At 42.5% G+C, this 22,010-nt stretch overlaps 1 protein-coding gene across 6 annotated transcripts in view; it reads left to right on the forward strand.

Annotated features, from left to right (window-relative positions):
* Window positions 1-22,010, forward strand: part of FCHO1 (FCH and mu domain containing endocytic adaptor 1) — a 340,362-nt gene that overhangs the window by 244,171 nt on the left and 74,181 nt on the right. For all 6 annotated transcript variants that reach the window (XM_068234105.1, XM_068234106.1, XM_068234107.1 and 3 more), the window contains 7 exons: window positions 17-113; window positions 1,531-1,575; window positions 2,976-3,054; window positions 3,159-3,183; window positions 4,933-4,990; window positions 21,291-21,475; window positions 21,593-21,617. In XM_068234105.1, the coding sequence (XP_068090206.1) occupies window positions 17-113; window positions 1,531-1,575; window positions 2,976-3,054; window positions 3,159-3,183; window positions 4,933-4,990; window positions 21,291-21,475; window positions 21,593-21,617 (514 nt within the window). The remainder of the gene's footprint in view (window positions 1-16; window positions 114-1,530; window positions 1,576-2,975; window positions 3,055-3,158; window positions 3,184-4,932; window positions 4,991-21,290; window positions 21,476-21,592; window positions 21,618-22,010) is intronic.

The following is a 22,010-nucleotide window of genomic DNA, read 5'->3' on the forward strand; positions in this document are numbered from 1 at the left end:
CCCTCTGTTGCTCCAGGTTCAGGAAGAGTTCAAGCACAACGTGGAAAATGTGGCCATAGAGAAGCTGATCAGAAAGTTTGCAGAAAGCAATGGAACAGGCACAGAGCGACCTGGTAAGACTGCTGTGTGCTTAGATTATCATTAAGCGGTGTTTCGTGGTACCATATATACTCGTGTATAAGCCACATTTTTCAGCACAAAAAAATGTGCTGAAAAGTGCCCCTCCCGCCCAGCTTATACACAGGTCAGCTGGCTGTGTTCCCTGCTGTGTCCGTGCCACTACGCCCTCGCAACATGGTGAGTGTGGCAGTGCGCAGAATGCCCTGTCCCGAAGCGTGCAGCATTGCAGGACGACGAGATGCAGCCATTTCTTGCCATAAATCCTTTTGATGTAGTTTTCACTTTCTCTACCCCCTTTCCTCCTCCCCACGCTGTGGCCGGGAAATGTCCACTTTTTTGCTTTTTCATTGCTGTAAGCCGCACGGCAAGACTGTGCTGTTAGTTGCTGCACACTGTGAACATGCTCAGAGCTGCATACGGCCGTGCCTGCAGCTCACTGCCATAGCTTCCATGTAGTCATGGCCATATGCAGCTGTGAGCATGTTCACAGTGTGCGGCTGTCTGTCACACAGCACATATCTCAGCACCTAATACCACAGCCTTGCTGCAGGGGATACAGGAATGAAAAGGCATGAGAGAAGCTGACGCTTCCCAGCCATGGCACGGAGAGAGGGGGGGGGAGGGGGTTAGAGTACTGCTGGGAGCTAAACATATGTGAGGGGCAATGGCAATTAGCAGAGATGTGGGTGCCAGGAGGGAGGTAAGATGCAGGAGCCATGGGGAGGTGGTGGTGTAAAATAGATCAAGGACATTTAGGGTTAGTGGAGATGGATACAAAGGTGGGCTGAGTAGAGATAGAGGAGTGGAGGTGTGGAGGCTTGGATGGTCTTGTGTTGTAAGAGAGATTGGGGGGGGGGGGGGGGGAGGATGCAAAGCTGAATGTCAGTTATCAGCTATGAGGCACAAAGAGTTTACTTTGGCTAATGATGCCAGGATATGGGCTAAGGGATAATGAACATGTATTGCATGGTGAGTGCTCAGCTACAATGTAGCTTAGTGGCAGGTATTGGCTAGTGTATGGCTGTTGTTCATCTGTTTAACAGAGTGCCAGCTATTGTTTCGAAGATTCTTGGTTTGAACGTTGGCATTCACCCACTGTATTGGGTAAGAAAAAGTTAGTTGCACATCTGGCTATGGGGAGTGGGGTTGCCTAACACCTGCGTGCACATCTGGCTATGGGGAAGGGGGCTGCCTCCTACTGGGGGCACATCTGGCTATTTATACTGTGTAGGGGGTTTATACACAAGTGAATCACTTTTTCCTGGTTCGTGAGGGAAAAGTGGGTACCTCTGCTTATACAGGGATGGGCTTATAAGCAAGTATACATTGTAAAAAAAGGGAAAGTAAATTAAAATGATACACCTGCCTTTCTGTTTAAACTTTTTGTTCTTCTCTTCCAATGTTTTTCAGAGGCTGTTGAATTTGATGGCTTTCGTTTCCCCACATCTTTAGAAGGTTGGTAAATGAGCAATATGTTTGCTTCATGCAGCAGAAAGTGCTTAACCTGCCCTGTTGTTGTTGCTTTGGTTTTATTCAGTGAACAAATATAACTTTATCAAAGTAGTGTGTCTGTGATGTTTTTAATTTGTCCAGTTAGTGAATAAGTACATACACAGCAACATATTTTAAGATTCAGTTATGTGATTCTCATTTTAGCATAACTAATACATAAAGAAAACATATCATACACCATTTGAATAAATATGAATACAACTTCTTATGTGGAAGACAGAAGTGCTCACCTACACCTGTCACTGCTTTAAATACCTAAAATCAAAATTAGAGCACAAACGCACTAAAAAGCTACATTTTGGTGTAAATGGCATCAGACACAACTGCTTTTGTGACATAGCTCATCTTTGAAGAATGTAGAAAGTAGCACCATCTATGATGTATAACATGCATATGTTTTAAATGAGGATGCAACAAGCTGGTTAAACAATGTATTATCATCATCAACTTCCTCTGGATCACCTGAGACATGTAAAAGTGCATGCCAGTGTTGTACAATAATTTCTGGTTGCACTCTATGGATGTCTTTTTTCAATTCAACTACCGTAACTACAGTATTGAGTTGAAACCCCCAGAATTTAGTCTTGTGACCTACAGGCAGCTCTCACCAGTACTTGTCAAGCTGTTTGAATTGTTCTGTGGACAGACAAATCAGTTATTTTGTCATATTACCAGAAGACATTGGCGAATGTGGCAAAAACTGAAGACAGCATTTTGGTATAAGAGCATGTCAGCTGTACAGGATGGTCATGTGAATTGCATGATTAGGGCTTCTTATGTAAATAGCTGGATTGTTATTCGATTGAGTGTGGTAACTGTAGGCTTGAGGTAGGGGAGTTACAGCAGTCTCTCTTCATTTTCACCAGTCCATGAAGATGGTAAACGCTAAATACTGTTATAAACTCTATGTTCACAGTGGGCATTGCGTTCCCTGTAACAGCAGGTACCCAATAGAATAGGATGCTACACGATATCAGTGTGTTGCATCGCATAAAGTGAAGTAAACAATCCATGAACAGAATGCTATACTGTCACTGATAACGCATGCGTTTTCTGGTAACACACTGCATGCCGTTAAACCACACCCGCCACACTGGGAACTTGGTGGTGCATTGCAATGCAGCAAGCTGTGACACAATACGATCATTACACCGCACCGCAACGTACCACTGTGAATGTAGCCTACTTAGCATAGAAAATGGCAGTAATATTTTCAAAACAGACCTTTATAGTCAAATCTGCAGCTTAATAACAACTTTTCAATATGGCATTGCATTGTAGAATACATTAAATTCAGATCACTGCATTCTACACTTACTCATTAAGATTCTATGCTTTTACAGGTGTGAAGCGCACATGGTCCAAACCATTTCGTATCCGTGGCTTGAGTAAGAAGGAGAGGGAGAAGGATACACACCCTGTGTAAGACTAAGAAGCCATATTATTTCTAACATATCTGTGCATGCTTTAACATATCTCTCAATGGACCCCTGAAGTTCATTGTTTCTATTTTTTTTAATCTACAGAGAGACAATTGAACCAGATTGCGTGGTAAGTAGACTGTAAATGTCAATGTTTCAGTATGGACTGTCCTTATTATTTTTTTTTTATTACAAAGTTAGATAAAATGGTGACAAATGTAAGAAAAAAAAGTTTTGTGTAAGCAAATACGATAAAGTCAAATCCCTTTTTTTTTTTAAATTTTATTTTGAAATCTACACCTGGTTTGTGACTCCTGACACCGTGATTGCTGCGAGCCAATCATAGCAATCACATGTCTTAAAAGGGCATGGACGGCTCTGGTCAGAAACTACCAGAGACGTCCAGTCCCAAAGTGGTTAAAACATCTGTTACACTTTTTTGAGTTTTGAGTGCCATAAAAAAAAAAAAAAAAAAAAAAAAAAAAAAAGAGAGAGTGGGGAAAGGTAACAACTGCTGTTAAGTTTGTTCCTAGCTAGGAGATTACTCCTCCCAAGCCTGCCATTGATGTAGGTCACTAACTATTGTTCTACAATGGAAAGAAAAAGTGTCTCTTACCGCACGTGTGTAGTTTATAGTGCCGAAACAGTGCACTACATGTTATGGGCTCTCTTGTGCTTCAGGAGGTGTACAGATCACATGATAATCCTTCCCTTAAATTAGCCCTTCCACAGTGTAACCTATCAATGTCCTCATTATAGCTCACTACCACAGTCTCTTCAGATACAAGGCACTCAAAAACTTGTGCCAGCCCATGAAGAACCGGCATAGTAAAGGCAAAAGAGACACAGACAATTACTGTATATAGTCTACAAATGTAGGTCTGACTCACTAAATAAAAGCATTGGTCGACTTATACACGAGTCATGTGCAACACTGAGTACATGTGTGTACTGTTAATGCCAAGAAAACTCAAGTCTGTAAGTCCTGTGCACAACCATTAACAAGCAAAGGGGCAAGGGGAAAAACAGTGGGCTGCTGGGAGGGGAAAGGAGGAAAAACACTGGGCTGGGGGGGGGGGGGTGAATAATTGCTGCACTTGGGGGCCTGGAGGAGTTATTGGCTGCTCTTAAGTGACAGGAGGCGTTAATGGCTGCAATACTGTATGCAGTGCAGTCGTCGTTCACCCCTTTTAGTCCCCAAGTTCAGCTGCTAATTCTTCTTGATCCCCAAGACTTATACTTGAGTCAATAAACAAATTCCAAGTTAGGAGGGTCAAATATTAGTCGACTTATGGTCTAGGATATACAGGTACTTATAAGGTTTACTACCTCCAATCTATCGATCCACCTAGCCTCATTCTGCAGGTAGTTTCCATTGATCACCTTGGAGTTATTCCTAGCACTTGTTCTGGTAACAACTATGTTGAGGTGGCCACTAATGCTGCAATTCAGCAAAAGATCAATTATAAACGATTATTCACATGAACAATTAGAAAGGATAGTTTGGGACCACTAACAGATGAAAATCTCCTTACCAATCTGATCGGATTGGTTAGGAGATTTTTGTCCATTAGTGGTCCCAAACGTTAATTTTCAATTGTCCATATGAATAATTGTTTGTAAACGATCATTCGGCAAATTTTATCATTAATGGCCACCCTAGAGTTTACCTTTTTTTCTGCGGGGGGAGAATTCCACAGGAGGAATAAAGACGGCAATAATAGCCTAGCATAGGCCTTTTTTTTCTCCAACAATATAGAATCTGAAAAACCTTTTGGGCAGAATTCCACTTTAATAAAATGTTAATAAATGACTGGGGTTTATTTGTAAATTACGGATTCTCTTTGTCATTTTGACTTGTCTTGTTCTTGTGTTATAGGATCTTCCAGATGTTGACGAGGAAGGTTTTACAATTCGACCCCATGAAAATATGACCAGTATCCTTAGATGCATTAGCTGATAAGTTTTCATTTCATTATTTTAAACAGATGTTATAATTATTATTTATTTATATAATAATGGCATTTGCAGTGCTTTAAACACCAGTGAATCACTAACCTGGAACAGAACTAGTGTCTTGCTTGGCTTTCCGGTTATTGGCTTAATAATGCATGAAGACAGAATAAGATGGCAGCAGCAAGGTTGATGCCAAACTCCATAGAAAAAAAAGTGCTTCAGCTTTAGATGCACAGTAATGTGCTTGGCACATCAGCAGGAAACCAGGCACAATCTTTATAGCAGTGAACATATTTTGATTCACCCTCCTCCTTCCAGCTCAGGGGTGCAGCTAAGGTTTTTGTGGCCCCAAGCGGACTGTAGCAAGAGGCCTTATCCTGCGGCGCGCCGCTGTGAAAAATGGGTGTGGTTATCCCGCATACGTGGGCGTGGCCATGACATGTGGGTGGAGCAGGAGGGCGGATTGGGGCGGGGCTGTTTGCGGGGAAAAAATGGATGTGGGGGTGATGGAAAAAAATGGAAAGATGGGCGCGGCCATGACATTGTATGGGCGAAGCTTAACCGTAGCACAGCAAATATAGCCAACTATGACCATTAAATAATAAATGCAGCAACAGTTACCCCAGACACCAGAAAATAAAAACGCAATTTGGGCCACATTTCAGCAGAAATCAAACGCAATTAGGGCACATTTTCAGCAGAAATCAAACGCAATTAGGGCACATTTTCAGCCGAAATCAAACGCAAATAGGGCACATTTTCAGCAGAAATCAAACGCAATTAGGGCACAGTTCAGCAGAAATCAAACGCAATTAGGGCCACATTTTCAGCAGATATCAAACGCAATTAGGGCACAGTTCAGCAGAAATCAATCGCAATTAGGGCACAGTTCAGCAGAAATCAAACGCAATTAGGGCCACATTTTCAGCAGATATCAAACGCAATTAGGGCACAGTTCAGCAGAAATCAATCTCAATTAGGGCCACATTTTCAGCAGATATCAAACGCAATTAGGGCACAGTTCAGCCGAAATCAATCGCAATTAGGGCCACATTTTCAGCAGATATCAAACGCAATTAGGGCACAGTTCAGCAGAAATCAATCGCAATTAGGGCCACATTTTCAGCAGATATCAAACGCAATTAGGGCACAGTTCAGCAGAAATCAATCGCAATTAGGGCCACATTTTCAGCAGATATCAAACGCAATTAGGGCCACATTTTCAGCAGATATCAAACGCAATTAGGGCACAGTTCAGCAGAAATCAATCGCAATTAGGGCTGCAAAAAGAAAAGAATTTACTCACCTGGCAGGCTGGCACTGGCAGAAGTCTTCTCTCCCCGTCTCCTCTCCCGGCCGGCTCCCCAGGCGCGCAGTTCCCACAGAGCTCCCTCCCTGGCTTCCTCCTCCAATCTCCCGCGCTGATTCATGCAGGGCTACGGGAAGATGGCCACCCGAAGCCCTGTACTGGAGACATAGTCTCCAGAGCAGGGCTTCGGCGGCGGCCATCTTCCCGTAGCCCTGCTCTGCTCTGCCAGTGCCAGCCCCGCGGGGCTGCGGGGAAAAAGTGACGTCACGCCGACGTCACGGAGCCGCCGAGGCCCCTAAAATCTTGAGGCCCCAAGCGACCGCTTGGTTCGCTTTATGCCTCGCGGCGCCCCTGTTCCAGCTGACATGCCTCCTGTTGGATGTGCTCACGGTGGGAAGACTAGTAGAATCTAGAGGAGTAAGCCAATGGCACAACAAGAAACCGGGAACCATCCTGGGCTGGCATTATTGTGTCAACGTTTCTGCTGTTACTAGTGGATTGTTAATGCAAAACTGCTGAAGTGCTGCTCTGGATCAAGCTCCCACCATGAATCGCTATCCCTTCCTATGTTACTGTATGAATGTATGGATGTTAACCATCTTCTTGTAACACCAGCAACTTTTACGCAATAAAGCCCTGGATGGTGCCCAGGTTCTTGTTGTCACATTGGTTTCTGCTTAAGGGGGAACCCACTAGAATTCACACATTTAAATTGCTTAAAGAGACTCTGTAACAAATTGTTTATCTTTATTTCTTCTATGCTATAAGTTCCTATGCCTTTTCTAATGTGGTCTGGCTTACTGCAGCTTTTCCTAATTGCACAGTAGCTGTGTTATCTCTGTTATATGATCTAATCTTCTCTCTATAGTCGGCACAGTCAGGCTGAGGCAGTCAGACTGGAATGTGCAGGGCTGCTTGTGATTAGCTAGAAGCTGTACACACCCCCTGCAGGCTCTGTGTGACTAACACACTCTGCTTAGCTGAGCCTATTAGAAGCTGGTTAGTTTGTTTGTAAACACTGCCTAAAACTGGCAATTACAAGCCAGGTTTGCAGCAGAGAATGGCAGAAACAGCACAGAGGGGACCAGGAGCACATAATGAATAGAATGGTATGCTTTTTATTGTAAGAATTTCAGAGTACAGATTCTCTTTAAAGGGACACTGTAGGGGGGGTCGGGGGAAAATGAGTTGAACTTACCCGGGGCTTCTAATGGTCCCCCATAGACATCCTGTGCCCGCGCAGCCACTCACCGATGCTCTGGCCCCGTCTCCGGTTCACTTTTGGAATTTCAGACTTAAAGTCTGAAAACCACTGCGCCTGCATTGCCGTGTCCTCGATCCCGCCTATGTCACCAGGAGCATACTGTGCAGGCCCAGTATAGTCGGTGTCTGCCCAGTACGCTCCTGGTGACGTCATTGGGATTGAGGGCATGACAATGCAGGCGCAGTGGTTTTCAGACTTTAAAATCTGAAATTCCAGAAGTGAACCGGAGGCGGGGCCGGAGTATCGGTGAGTGGCTGCGCCAACACAGGATGTCTGCGGGGGACCGTTAGAACGCCTGGGTAAGTTCAACTCATTTTCCCCCGACCCTCCCCCCACTCCCTACAGTATCACTTTAAGTGCATTTGTATCAATTTTTGCAGCATTTTCAGGAGCGATGAAACATTTTTGAATTTAGTATTATTGATTTGTATAATGATTTCCATTAGCTCAAGGCTCTATGGGTACAGGAAGTGGTTTTGGGTAGTAAAAGCGCTCCATAATCATTTTGTACAGCAATTCAAAAGTGATTTTGCAGTTATGCAATACATTGTAATGAAGTGCAAATGCTCCAAAATGCTGCAGGCACTGCAATTGTAATTTGCCCATCGCTGGTGGGGATCTCTGGTGAGCAGTCACCCTCTGGATTAAATTCATGTGAGTGGCATCTCTAGCAACAGAGTGGACACTATTCATGTTATGTGTTCATTTTTCAAGTCCAGGCATCTCCCTGTTTGAGCTGTGTTCTCTTTGGCCAGACTTTCCCTCATGACATGGCTGCGGGACAGCACAGTATTTAGGAACTGTATTACAAATACAGATGCTGTTATGTTCCATTCTGAACTTCAGGAGAACTGGTCTTTATTTAAAGCAAACAAGAGCTGGGGAGCTTTCATTAAAAAAAAATGGCCACGACCAATGGGTCACAATGCTTCAACTTTGGCTCCGTGTGTCTCATCACAGAGCAGGGAGCTGGTGGGAGAGGCAGAGCTGGGCCATTGAGAGCTGGGGAAGGGGCGGTTCTAATGCCACAGTGGGCATTTTGCAGGAGTGTCTCTCCTGCAAGGGACGGGGCTGCCCCTGTAAATTTACTGACAAGCTGCTTGGAGGGGGTCGCAGCGCAGAGAAGACACAGCACCATGGCATAGAGCATGGAACATGCTTCTGTGTCCCATCTGCCCCCCCTGTGTCGGCCCGGGTTCAACCAATTACACCAGTAGGAAAATAGGTTAAAGAAGTCGATGTCAATTGCTTACTTGTAAACTTGTTAAAGGGACACTTAAGTCAAACAAAAAAAATGAGTTTTACTCACCTGGGGCTTCCAATAGCCCGCTGCAGCTGTCCGGTGCCCTCGCCATCTCCCTCCGATCCTCCTGGCCCCCCTGGCAGCCACTTCCTGTTTCTGTGACAGGAGCTGACAGGCTGGGGACGCAAGTGATTCTTCGCGTTCCTGGCCACAATAGCGCCATCTATGCTGCTATAGCATATATCATATACCATACAGCAGCATAGAGGGTGCTAATGTGTCTGGGAACGCGAAGAATCACTTGCGTCCCTAGCCTGTCAGCTCCTGTCACCGAAACAGGAAGTGGCTGCCGGTGGGGCCAGGAGGATTGGAGGGAGACGGCGAGGGCACCGGACAGCTGCAGGGGGCTATTGGAAGCCCTAGGTGAGTAAAACTCATTTTTTTTGTTTGACTTAAGTGTCCCTTTAATGTCCATATGCAGTAAAGTGAAAATCGGAACATAATTTGGATGTCCACATGCAGCACTTTTAGTGAATTTTGACCTCTGCAACTTTTAGTCTCTAGTGCCCTAGAATAAGAAAGAGTATAACAAAATCAGGTATAACACACTTCTATTTATGTCCAAGACCTATATTTATTGCACAAAAAGCTGAACACAAGGAATGCACCACATTAAAAACTTGTTCTGCGCAGACACAGAATTAAAACCTTGAGGTTACGGTCTTCTACATTGACACCTTTTAGCTTCTGTAATTGCGTATTGAAAAACGTGTATATATCTGCATACTAGCTAAACTCCCTATATGTTCCTATACTCTGACCACATCCACACATATAATCATGAAAACAGCAGCTGCCTCCCCCTATTGGGGACAGTTGAAAAGTTTATCAGCATACGTTGCAGGGCACTATTGCTAGCAATATGATCCTCTGTAGTCCAGAGCAACCCTCCCATAGCTATTAGCCGCAGAGTCTATTGTCTTCAACCATGCTGAATAGTATATCTACATTATACTTGCTGTTGAATGACATGTCCTTTAATGCAGTGGCTGCTTATTTGTGGATCCTACACCAAGAGCCTGGGTTAATGTCCATACTTCTGGCATGCCAGAAAGTGTTTTCGCCCACCAAAGTTTCCAGGCATATTACTCAGGTGGTAGTGCACAATGTGGTGTTTTTCCGGTGGTAGAGCGAAGGGGAGCAAGATGATTGTCTCTATTTACACAGATCCAGGCTCTCTCACCACTCTGGGATCTTCCCTCACTCTGAATGCTGTGCGCGACTTTCCTTCCGAACACCCGCTGTTCCATGTGTACTTGTGGAGAGCGGTGTCACGTGGCCGGTAACTCCTCCCACCTACGTGTTTTTCTTCATTTGACGCTTCCTCGGGGCGTGGCCTGTCTCTCGGCCATCCGAGACTTAATAGGTTAACCTCTCCTCCTCCAGTCCCTTAAGTGCCCTACACCTGGTATAAAATCAAACCATGGCTACCAGATTTGCTGGGACTTATAACTGTCCTTTGAACCTTTGAAAAATTGAACCTTCAGTTGCAGCAACGTGAATTCTAATGGTTAAAGTATACTTGAGATGGACACACTTAAAGATTTTATACTTACCTGGGGCTTCCCCCAGCCCCATGAGCACTGATGCATCCCTTGCCGTCCTCCCGGGTGGCTCCGTTCGCCTGGTATCGTTCCCAGATAACCGGGACTGATACTAGGCGAACGGAGCCACTCAGGACGGCAAGGGACACATCGATGCTCATGGGTAAGTATAAAATCTTTTAGTGTGCCCATCTCAGGTATACTTTAAGGCCTCCAATTGGACATGTTTGTGGGTGTGAAAGTTCATTGCATCCAGATGGTGGCCTCATAATAGCACAAATGAATGTTTTTAATTGTAAGGATCTGAAATTGCAAATTTTGTAACTTTAAACCAAAAGGTTTTGATTCTCGGACTTTCATTAGATATGCTTGAACGTGCCGAACGCATCATAGCCAACTAAGTACTTGGGTGAATGTGTCAGAAGTGCTCTCACGACAAATTTGGCATTTTTCCACTTTCAAAGAAATATCCAGATTCATTACCCGGACCTACATAAAAAGGCAGTCTCTTATTCTGTGGAGTGTTATTCATAGATGGCTAGAGAAGGCAGACTAGACCTGTCTGCTTTGGACCATTCTTACACTCAAAGGATGTGAATCTTACCTCCACATTTGGTTTATTTTTGTTCTCTGGCAAATGGGGAGTATTTCAGCATCTGGAGGATTATAATTATCATAAAAGCAGAACATTTTGAAATATAAATACGTTGTTTGTGAGATTTTAAGCTGTCCACCAACTATTTATTTATTGTATTTATAAAGCGCCAGCATATTACGCAGCGCTGGACTAAAGGCCTTGAGTTCCTGGTGTAACAGTAATTTAGAGTTGTTAATAAGTTGGCAACTTATTCATCTCCACATTTAGAGCATATAGGGCCCTGTTGTGGTACAGCAGTTTTCTCTGGGGCAAAATAGACTGCACTCTTCTAGGAGCTGTAAATTAGCATTTAACTTGGGATCAGAATAAAATAAATCTCTGTAAACAAAGCAACATTGAATGAATCTCCCGTAGCACACAACTTTAGCTATGTTCAGATGTTAGATTTCGATTTCTCAAGCAGTGTGAAGCTGCTTTCAAACACTTAGCATTGCGCATCCTGAAAAATGAGATTGCAATGTCCTACCGCTGCAATGCAACCCATGCAATGCAGTATACAGTTCATAGACTTTATGCTAGTACCACATGCATCACTCAGTAACGTGCTGCATTCCGTGCATTATTTTGTTTTAAATCATCACCCCCGTATAGCCAAACTAACAGTGTTATAACCCCATTTACGATAAATATAACTGCAGGTGCAGTACAGCCCGCTCATGCATGAAAAGGAGCACAGCCATCCAACATGCTCTTGTCTGATATGTTTCAAGGGTCCGTGTGGAAACTGGGGGGGGGGGGGGGGGGGCAGGAGGACATGGTAATCCTCTGTATGATCCAGAGGCTTCCCTCTTCCTAGGCCCCTTAATTTATCAGCTAAAGAGTTTAAAGCGAGTCTGAAGCCCAAAAAATACCTCTTTTTAATGGCCAGTCCTCTTCAGCAATAAGATCATAGCTGATATGCTGTTTTTCCACGGCAGAACAAGGTATTTATACCCCCAAAATCCTGGGTCAAAATTCCACGACTTTCCAGGTCGTGGATTTTGCTGCCCGGGGGAGGCAGAGCTTTGCGCTGTAGCTCTGCCTCCAGTCCAGTCAATCTCTGCCTCTCCCCGCCTTCTCAGTGAAAGAAGACTGAGAGGGGCGGTAGAGGCAGAGATTGACTGGAGCAGAGGCAGAGCTACTGCGCAAAGCTCTGCCTCCTCCCGAGTTTGGAGATATAAATACATTGTTCTGCCGCGGGAATGCAGCGTATCAGCTATTGCTGAAGTGGACTGTCCAGTAAAAAAGAGGTTATTTTGGGGGGCTTCAGACTCTCTTTAAAGGACTTACGAGCCCAAATTAAAAAGAAAAACGTTCTGTACCTGCATGATTTTTGAAGGCACGGAGGACGCCATCCGCGCCCTCTGTGCAGTTCCGCCGGGTCCCTGCTGCTTAATCTCCGCCCGGCCGGATCCCGACCCCACAGCCCGGGTCGGGCTCTCCTGCCTCCTCAAAAATGGCCACCGGAGAAGGCCGCGGCTGCGCAGTCCGCACAGACACGAGTGCGGCTGCGCAGCTCTAGGGCCTCCCCCCGATCCACGCTACAGGAGATAGCCTAGATGGATCAGGGAGACAGGAGACAGCCTGTAGCGTGGATCGGGGAGGGAGGCCCTAGAGCTTCACAGCCGCACTCGCGTCTGTGTGGACTGCGCAGCCGTGGCTACCTCCGCAGAACTTTTTTTTTCAATTTGGGCTCGTACGTCCTTTAAGGGCGTTTTGCAGGTATTTTTGAACGCCGGCAATTTAAAAAAAACTCCCTATTAATCGCTAGTGCAATGAATTCTTATAGGATAGTTCATATCTGAGCGTTCCATCAGCTTTCCACTCGGCAAAGTGCTGCATATACCATTTTTAGGGTGATTTTGCTACAATGGAAGGTATAGGAAAACGCAAAATGCTCACAAAATCGATTTGTGCGGCAATTGCATTCACACTTTTAAGAATAAATACATTGTATTTATTCTTTTCCGGGTCAAATAGTTCACTTCCTGATTTGCATCAGGAAGTTAAAAAAAACAAGTCGCTCTGCAAAATCACTTTGAAAAGCGATGTGCACAAAATGGTAGCAAGCAGGTAAGCGCCGGGAAGGGGGAAAAAGTCACTTACAAAATCGCAAAATACTGGTGCTTGTGATTTCGATTTTGGATGTTAAGGAAGCCTAAGGGCCTGTTATCACTACACGCAGATTGGTTGCAGAATGGATGCAGAAAATCTGACTCCAATGGATGCCTATGGGAAAATCTGCATCAGAAAAATCACGTTTAGTGGAAACAGACCCATACGCATTCATTTGAGTCAGTTTTTCTGCATCCAATCTGCGTGTAGTGGAAATAGGCCGTAAGAGTTGTGATGTATTTGCACAGTATAGTGTCTGAATTCTGGGTTTAGCTTATTATTCTGAGTATTTAATTTCCTGGTAGCTTAAAAGGCATTTTATTGGTAAGGTGTGAAAATATCACATTGGGAAAAAAATTTAGCAGAGAAAGTGAATTGGATAAGGGCCATTGTTGGAAATAAGGCACATCTTTTGTTCCTCATGACCAACGTTAGCTCAGTGGAGTCTGAATTATTTTCCAATGGCTCCATAGCTTGATTAAAAAGGCTAATGGGCAGCCCTTAGATGCATGCAGTGCTGCCCATAATTATTCATAGCCCTGGCAAATGTTGACTGAAAGTAATGCCTAGTACACACTAGCAATTTTGATGGATCAATCATTGGTCAATTTTACCACCTCCATGTAGTATGACCATTTACCTATATAATCTGCATAGAATTGAAAATCTGTTTGGCCCTCATACTACATGGAGGTGGTAAAATTGACCAATGATTGATCCATCAAAATTGCTAGTGTGTACTAGGCTTTACTTTTATTCAACCGGCAACTAAATTTTGATGGGAAATGGCATAGGTGTCTCCGAAAAGATAATAAGACGATGTACAAGAGGCATTATTATGGGAAAAAACATTTATCAGCTTTTGTTTACATTTGAGCAAAAATTGTCCAGTCCAAAAATTATTCATACCCTTCACAAACTGTCAGTCTGTGGGAAAATCCAAAGTTCTATACTATTCCAAATAGTCCAAGCTGTTCTAAAGCATCCTAATTACCCTGATTAATTTGGAACAGCTGTTTTAATCAACTCAACAGGTGAAAAACAGCAGCTCTCTGCAGTTGGTTTGTAGACAGTCATGGTTAAGACAAAGGAGCACAGTGAGGAACTGCGGCTTCGCATTGTGGCTGCTTGCAAGTCAGGAAAGGGCTACAAGGCCATTTATAAACGTTTTCAAGTTCCAGTGGCTACAATGCAAAGTATTATTAAACAAATACAAAATGTTCTGCACTGTGGAAAATCTCAGAGGAGCTGGTCGGAAGCCAAAAGTGACACCTGTGCTGGCCAGGAGGATAGTAGGAGAGGTGAAAAATCCAAGGATCACCACCAAGGCCATCCTGGTGAATCTGGGCTCTGCTAGTGGCAATGTCTCAAGGCAGACAATGCAACAGACACTGCACACTGCTGGGTTCCTCTGATGCAGACCACAGGGGACACCACAACTCCAGATAAGGCACAAGCTCGCTTGGCCTTCGCAAATGCTCATCTGAACTAAGAAGACTTCTGGTCTTCTGTGTTATGGTCAGACAAAACAAAAATAGAATTGTTTGGTCACAGTGATGTTTCCTTCATTTGGTGTGAAAAAGGAGAAGCCTTCAACCCAAAGAACACCATCCCCACTATCAAACATGGTGGTGGGAACCTAATGCTTTGGGTGTGTTTTTCAGCCAATGGACCAGGGAACCTAATCACAGTAAATGGCACCATGAAAAAAGAGCAATACATGAGGATTCTCAAGGACAACATCAGGCAGTCTGCAGAGAAACTTGGACATATCAGCATGAGAATGACCCACAACACACTGAAATGGTTAGCAGACAACAACATAAACGTTTTGGAGTGGCCCAGCCAGAGTCCTGACTTGAATCCAAGCATTTGTGGAGGGAGATAAAGATCAGGGTGATGGCAAGAAGACCCTCCAACCTGAAAAATTTTGAGCTCATTGCAAAAGATGAATGGGCAAAAATACCTGTGGGGACGTGCAAAAAGTTGGTCTGCAATTATAGGAAGCATTTGATTGCTGTAATAGCCAATAAAGGCTCTTATATTGATTATTGAGAAGGGTATGAATAATTTTGGACTGGACACTTTTTGCTCAAATGTAAATAAAAGCTGAGAAATGTTTTTTTCCCTGCAATAATGCCTCTTGTACATCATCTTATTATCTCTTGGGAGACACCTATGTCATTTACCGTCAAAAAATTACTTGCTGGTTAAATAAAAGTAGCTTTATGTCTAAATTTGTCAGGGGTCTGAATAATTATGGGCAGCACTGTGCATACCTTTTATGTATGTACTGTTTATTAAGCGAGTCAAGACGTTTAAGATGAGCAATATAATCATTATAAAGAGAATTTACAGTGTTCAAGAACTGTCATTCCATGTAAATATTTCTAAGGCTGGCAAATCATTATTATTTGAACAAATTTATTTTATAATAAAATGAATAAGTAGATAGGCAGATACGGTTCACAGCCTAAATGCTACTGAACTTCTGTTTGACATAAGAAAAATAAAGTCTGGTTACTATTAGGGACTGCTTGTCTTTCTTTAAATAGTTATTTGACTCTTATTTTACGTTCTTACAAAGGAGAAGAGAAAACATTTATTTACTACACTAAGTTCTTTATAAATTCTCCAGAATCTGCAGTTTATTCTATACTCTTCTTGAAATGTTGCAGATGCCTTTATACATGAGTAAGTGTTAATATTTCCTTGTTACCAAGTCCACGGCTGTGAGGGATGCAAACTTCTGGCAGTGGTCTTTGTGTTGGTACAGTGTGTTCTGCTCAGGAACAGGAGACAGCATAGCATAGATGGCACTTGTGCTACATTACTCATACCTCAGCTGCTGTTTTATGAAAGCCAGACAAAAATTACTGTATCTGGCAGCATTTTTTTGAAGGGCATGTTTTGGTCATAATGAAGTCTTTGTTTAAAGCAATCTGGAAGAGTTTGGTACTTAACCTGTTTTATTCTAAATCTAGCTGTTCCAAGAAAAAGGCTTATTGCAAAACCTGTGTAATAAACAGTTTTATTACAGTTTACAACCTCAATTACCTTTTCTTTTTTCCCATTTTACTAAGTTTTTGATCACTGTTTTGTCTTTTTCTTGAACACACAAGCGCAAGCTCCTGTCGATAAACAAAGCGGGCCCCAGCGATCAGCCTGCGATCAGAGCTGGCAGGCTGTTTCTTTTTTTAATTACCTGATTAAATGTATCTATATAGCGCTGACATCTTACGCAGCACTGCACAGAGTATTGCCTTGTCACAATACTGTCCCTCAGAGGGGCTCACAATCTAATCCCTATCATAGGCATATGTCTATGTATGTATAATGTAGAGTATGTATCTTAGTCTAAGGCCAATTAAGATGAGGGGAGGGGGTAAAAAGTGTTGTTTTTTTTATATTGGTCTTTTTGATTAATGAAAAAAAAATAAAAGTAGCAGCAGTAATCAAATACCAGAAAAAGAAAGCTCTATTTGTGGGAAGAAAAGAAGGTAAAATTCATTTGGGTGCTAAGTTGTATGACCAAGCATTAAACCATTACAGTTGTGAAGTGCTGAATTGAAAAAATGGCCTGGTCACTAGGGGGTATAAACCTCTGGTGCTCAAGTGGTTAAACCATTCCTGGACAATGTTTGCTGTCAGGATACTTTATCCTGGCATCAGGCAATACTGTTGCCATAAGGACTGTACATAGTCTGCAACAATTTTTAGGTGGGTGTAGTAGGTGCTACCCTTCAAAGCAACACCCACATAAAAGTTAAGACCTAATTATTATTATTTTATTATTATTTATTTTTTTTATATAGCACCAACATATTCCGCACCGCTTTACAAATCACAGTAAGACAACACGGGGAGCATAGGTACAACTAAAAAATGTACAGCAGAGTCTCAAGCAGCATAAATATTGCAACAAAAACAGTAAACATTAGGAGGATGACCCTGCCCTTGCGAGCTTACAAAGTATAGGGTAGTGGTAGACACACTAGGTAAGAAGACGTGGGGGGAATGGATGAGGCAGTGAGCCTTTGCCTCTGATTACATTGTGAACAGATAAGTAAACTGGCTAAAAAATTGTAAAAGTCTGTCTGAAAAGGTGTGTTTTAAGAGTGCGTTTGAAAATGTCCAGGTTTGGAGCATGACGTACAAGCTGTGGAAGAGGGTTCCAGATGAGGGGTGCTGCTCGTGTAAAGTCCTGGATGCGAGCATTAGAGCAGTTGATCAGCTTAAAGGCCAGGAGAATTTCTTGGGAGGAGCGAAGGTTGTGGGAGGGACAATAACTAGAGATTAGTGAGGAGATGTATGGAGGGGACAACTCATGAAGGGCTTTGTATGTTAGAGTCAGGAGTTTGAACTGTACCCACTGGGTAATGGGTAGCCAGTGGAGGGAACGGCATAGTGGAGCTGCATCAAAGGAGCTTGTGGAAAAGTGAATGAGGCGGGCAGCTGAATTTAGAAGGGATTGGAGAGGTGCTAGCCTTTTTTTTGGTAGACCACAGAGCAGGATGTTGCAGTAGTCTAGGCGGGAGATGATTAAGGCGTGTACAAGCATTTTGGTGGCCTCTTGTGTGAGGAAGGGACGGATACGAAATATATTTTTGAGCTGGAAATAGCAGGCGGTGGTTAATGAGGCAATGTGAGGTTTAAAGGGGAGCTCTGAGTCAAGTATAACCCCCAAGCAAGTCGAGGTTATTGGGGTGTAGATATTGATGGTGGAAAAATCACAATTTCTGTTTTACTCATGTTGAATTTGAGGAAGCGGGAGGACATGAATGCAGAAACGGCACGTAGACAGTCTGGGACTCTGGACAGTAGTGAGGACAGAAGTTGAAGAGAAATCGAGAGCCCAATATGGTGTAGTATGTCAAAATTGATTGGATAAATGAAACAGTGAGATGGTAATACTCACAAACACGGGTTACCACCTAGGTAACCACTCATTAGGCAGGTGAGGAGATTAGACCTGTCCTCACTCAGGATTAAGAAGTCGCTCTCTGTAGATAGGAAGAAAGGGGGTAGATCACCCCTCCACCTGGGGTGGACTCAAATATATTGGTAGGTGAACAGAGGCGCCAGAAGGATAAAAGTACATAAAATTTTAAAAAAATTGCTGGGAGGAAGTGGTGGACTCGCCTCCGTTAAAGCAGACACCAAGGACTGTAAATATATAGATATACACATTTATTGAAAATACCCCAAAGATGCAACGCGTTTCGCGGGCACTGCCCACTTCTTCAGGGGATAAACAACTGTAAACAAAAGACAGAGGCATAGCTATAAATGTTGCCATAAAAAGATACAAATGGATTATTAGTTAATGTAATAAGAATAGTATTTCAAAAATAGTGTTTAGTGATATGTTATAGTAGGGGGGTGATTGCAAGGAATGGGTCGGTGTAAACTACATAATGTGTATAGGGGAATGGACTAGATAACAGTGGTAAAAGGTAGTTAGTAAATCAGATTAAGTTGGTATCAAATTGACCGCTTTAGGTATATTTCAGTAGAAGGTAGGGAATGGAATAAGTTGTAGCTAGCAAGAGAGAAAAAAAGGCATGTCTAGTGGTTAAAAATAAAGATAAAGACTTACCAGCAATTCAGTTATAGCAAGCAGAGCACCTCTGTACTGTTGTGAGGTCGCTTGCTGCTTTAAATGTGTTAATGCTGGCAGCTCTGGCCTATCCAGAAGCTGATTCAGTGTGGGTGGGTGGAGTCAGTGGCCATGGTGACAGAGAGTCCTCCAATCAGCTGCTGCCAGCTGTAAGGAGTAGATTGGTGTGCATGCGGTCTTACATAACATGCATGCTTTCTCTGCATGCACAGGGCGGTGTTGTCAGTGGGTGGAGTCAGTGGCCATGGGGACAGAGAGTCCTCCAATCAGCTGCTGCCAGCTGTAAGGAGTAGATTGGTGTGCATGTGGTCTTACATAACATGCATGCTTTCTCTGCATGCACAGGGCAGTGTTTAGAAAGGGAACATGGAGCACAGTGGTGTGTTTGCTGCCATCTAGTGGTTCAAAAGAACAAGTACAGTGAAAAGACTTCAAATGTCATTATACATGCTGAAAGATAATGAAGATAAAAGCATGAACAATGCCCGACTTTTTACAATTGGTAAATAAAATGGTGTATACTTCTGGAATTAATAAAAAATTAATAAAATAATAATAAAAATATATATATATAAAAAAATATAATAAGAATTATAAAAAAATAATAAAACTGTATAATAAAAAATAATGTGAATATGACATGAAGATATAAGCATAAAATCTAAGCACACATAAAAAACATAAAAACAATTGTAATACATCCAAAATATGAGGAGGCCATTGGCAAAAATTGTCCAGGCCTGGTAATATATAGTGTATAATCCCGTCTACGGTTTTGATATCGTAGACGAATGTTTGCAGCTGTAATAATTATCATTGTATTAGAAGGATGATAATAATAGTCATAATAATAATAATAATCTCCAGCACCTTTCTGCCACCCCAGAGCACCTTTTCAGCTGTTTGATTGGTTCAGTGAGCCAGGGTTGCTGGTTGTTTCTAAACAAAACATTGCACAGCTCATTATGTTATGTCTGCCATCTCTATCTCTTCCATGTGTTCCCACACCAAAATTGTGTGTAAATGTTACTGGTATCACTATGTTTAAATCCTAAAGTAGTGGCAGTAGATTTATTGTACCATGTTAGCCATCAGTAAAAGCAAGACATTTTGAATCCTGATTCAAAACGACTAGCTTTTGCATCCTAAAGCAACTCAAATATAAGAACTTTTTCACTTTTTTACACTGTATAGAGAAAACACTAACAAAGTCTTGGGAATGTATGAGGAAAATGTGTCCCAATATAATAATATATATCTACATAATAATAAAGTAATAGAAGAAAAAGCCCTTTTTTGTAGGCAGGTAAGGTAAGACTTTTACCTGTGCCACAGCAGTGGCTGTCATCTTTGAAGACAGAAATGCAGCACCTCTATTTCTGGTTCATTGTGCTGTGGAATTGGTTTAGATCAGCTTATGTTCTAATGTGTGAATCACCTAATATTAGTGTATGGTACCCTACTGCCTCCGGCTGATGTCTGCTGCTACAAAGAAGATATAACCTTTTCTTCCTTCATAACAGAGCTGATGGGGTAAGGATGCAGTGTAAGGGCCTGTACACACTGCTGCGCTTTTCAAATCGCATGCGCTTTTTAATTGCAAGGTCTTTTGAAAAATAATGAAAATCGTGAAGACCTGTACACACTGGTGCGATGCGCTTTTTCTATTCTCATGAAGGCTTGCGATTTAAAAATCGAATGCGATTTTAAAAGCGCAGCAGTGTGTATAGGCCCTTACGTGTTTTTTAGTTGAGCTTTGCCTTATTTTGGTGGTGAATAAGGATGCTTCACACTTTTGTAAGTATAATTATACAAGAAGCAAATACTGATCTCAGAAAATACATTTTTGTTATCTTAGTATAACAGTGGAATTAAAGCAGACTCAAACTCTAGCACATCAAGTTTTAATTTCACATATGGTTGCTGAATAAATTCACTGGACTGTGCTTGTTTAGCTAGATCAGAGAGACTTAGCAGCAGCTTTGAGGCCGGATCCACACTATAAGCGCTTTTGGGAGCGTTTGCGTTTGATTATCACTTTCTGGGCGCTCCCATTCACTTTCATTAAAATCGCATAAAAATTGCCGCGATCGCGTTCACAATTTTTACTGCGATTTTTATGAAAGTGAATGGGAGTGATTTTTAAAAAGCGCTGATCAAACGCTCCCAAGGGCGCTTATAGTGTGAATCCGGCCTGAATCATAGCTGTGAGCTGTGCACAGGCAGCTCTCCGCCCTGTGTAATCACAAGCTGAACCCTTTTCAGTGCTTCTAGTGAGGTGAATCCAAGTAAAACTTCAGGTTCAACTTTAGGATTTCCATGAACTTTAGTTTGGTGAAGAATTATTTTTTGTTCCTGAAGTTTATTATACTGTAGCTAATCTTTCAAAGCAGAGAGAAAGGTCTACGTTCAGTTCCACTTTAAGCTTAACTAAGTACAGTCTATAACATAGCTATGACTCTAAACTGCAATTCTTAACAACAATACAGAAGAACCTGCCATTCCCTGCTGCTCATCCAGTGACTCTGATTTCGATGACGATGATGAAGAGCCACGACGTTTCCATATTCAGATCAGACCTGCACAGAGTGGAGAGAAGATGGAAGATGAAGAAACTGAACTTAAAAGGCTTCGAGAAACTGTTGGTTGTATGATTCAGCCTCCTGCTGCAGTGGTAAATTTCATCTCTTCCTCTAGTAAACATTATGAATTCTAAGCTTATTACTATGGGGGAAGAATTATATTCTTTACGTATTTATGTAATCTTATATATAAGTATTTTGCTTTGTAGGTATCTGCGAGACGTCAAACAACACGTATGTAACCCTACTTCGTTTTTGTCTTTCCTTTTCCTCACATTTTAACTTAGCACATTTGTATAGGTTTCCAATGCATAGAATGCACATTTGTATGCATTAAAACATCCTTGTGTGTGGCAGCATGGAATACAATAGACATCAAAGTATGTATTGTGCAGAAAAAAGGTATGATGCCATTGTTTTATTAACTTGCACACAAATATGCAATGTGAATGAGCCTATTGATTAGCATGTTCTGTCATTTCACGCAATACATGTTTGCACACATTTCTGTGAAAGGATACAGTAAAACCAGATTGCAATATAGCTTTCACATAGCTTTAACCACTTGAGGGACCACAGTGGTAAACCCCCCTAAAGACCAGGCACATTTTAACTAAAATGGCCACT

Source organism: Hyperolius riggenbachi, chromosome 1, assembly GCF_040937935.1.
Source record: "Hyperolius riggenbachi isolate aHypRig1 chromosome 1, aHypRig1.pri, whole genome shotgun sequence".
NCBI classification, from domain to species: Eukaryota; Metazoa; Chordata; class Amphibia; order Anura; family Hyperoliidae; genus Hyperolius; species Hyperolius riggenbachi.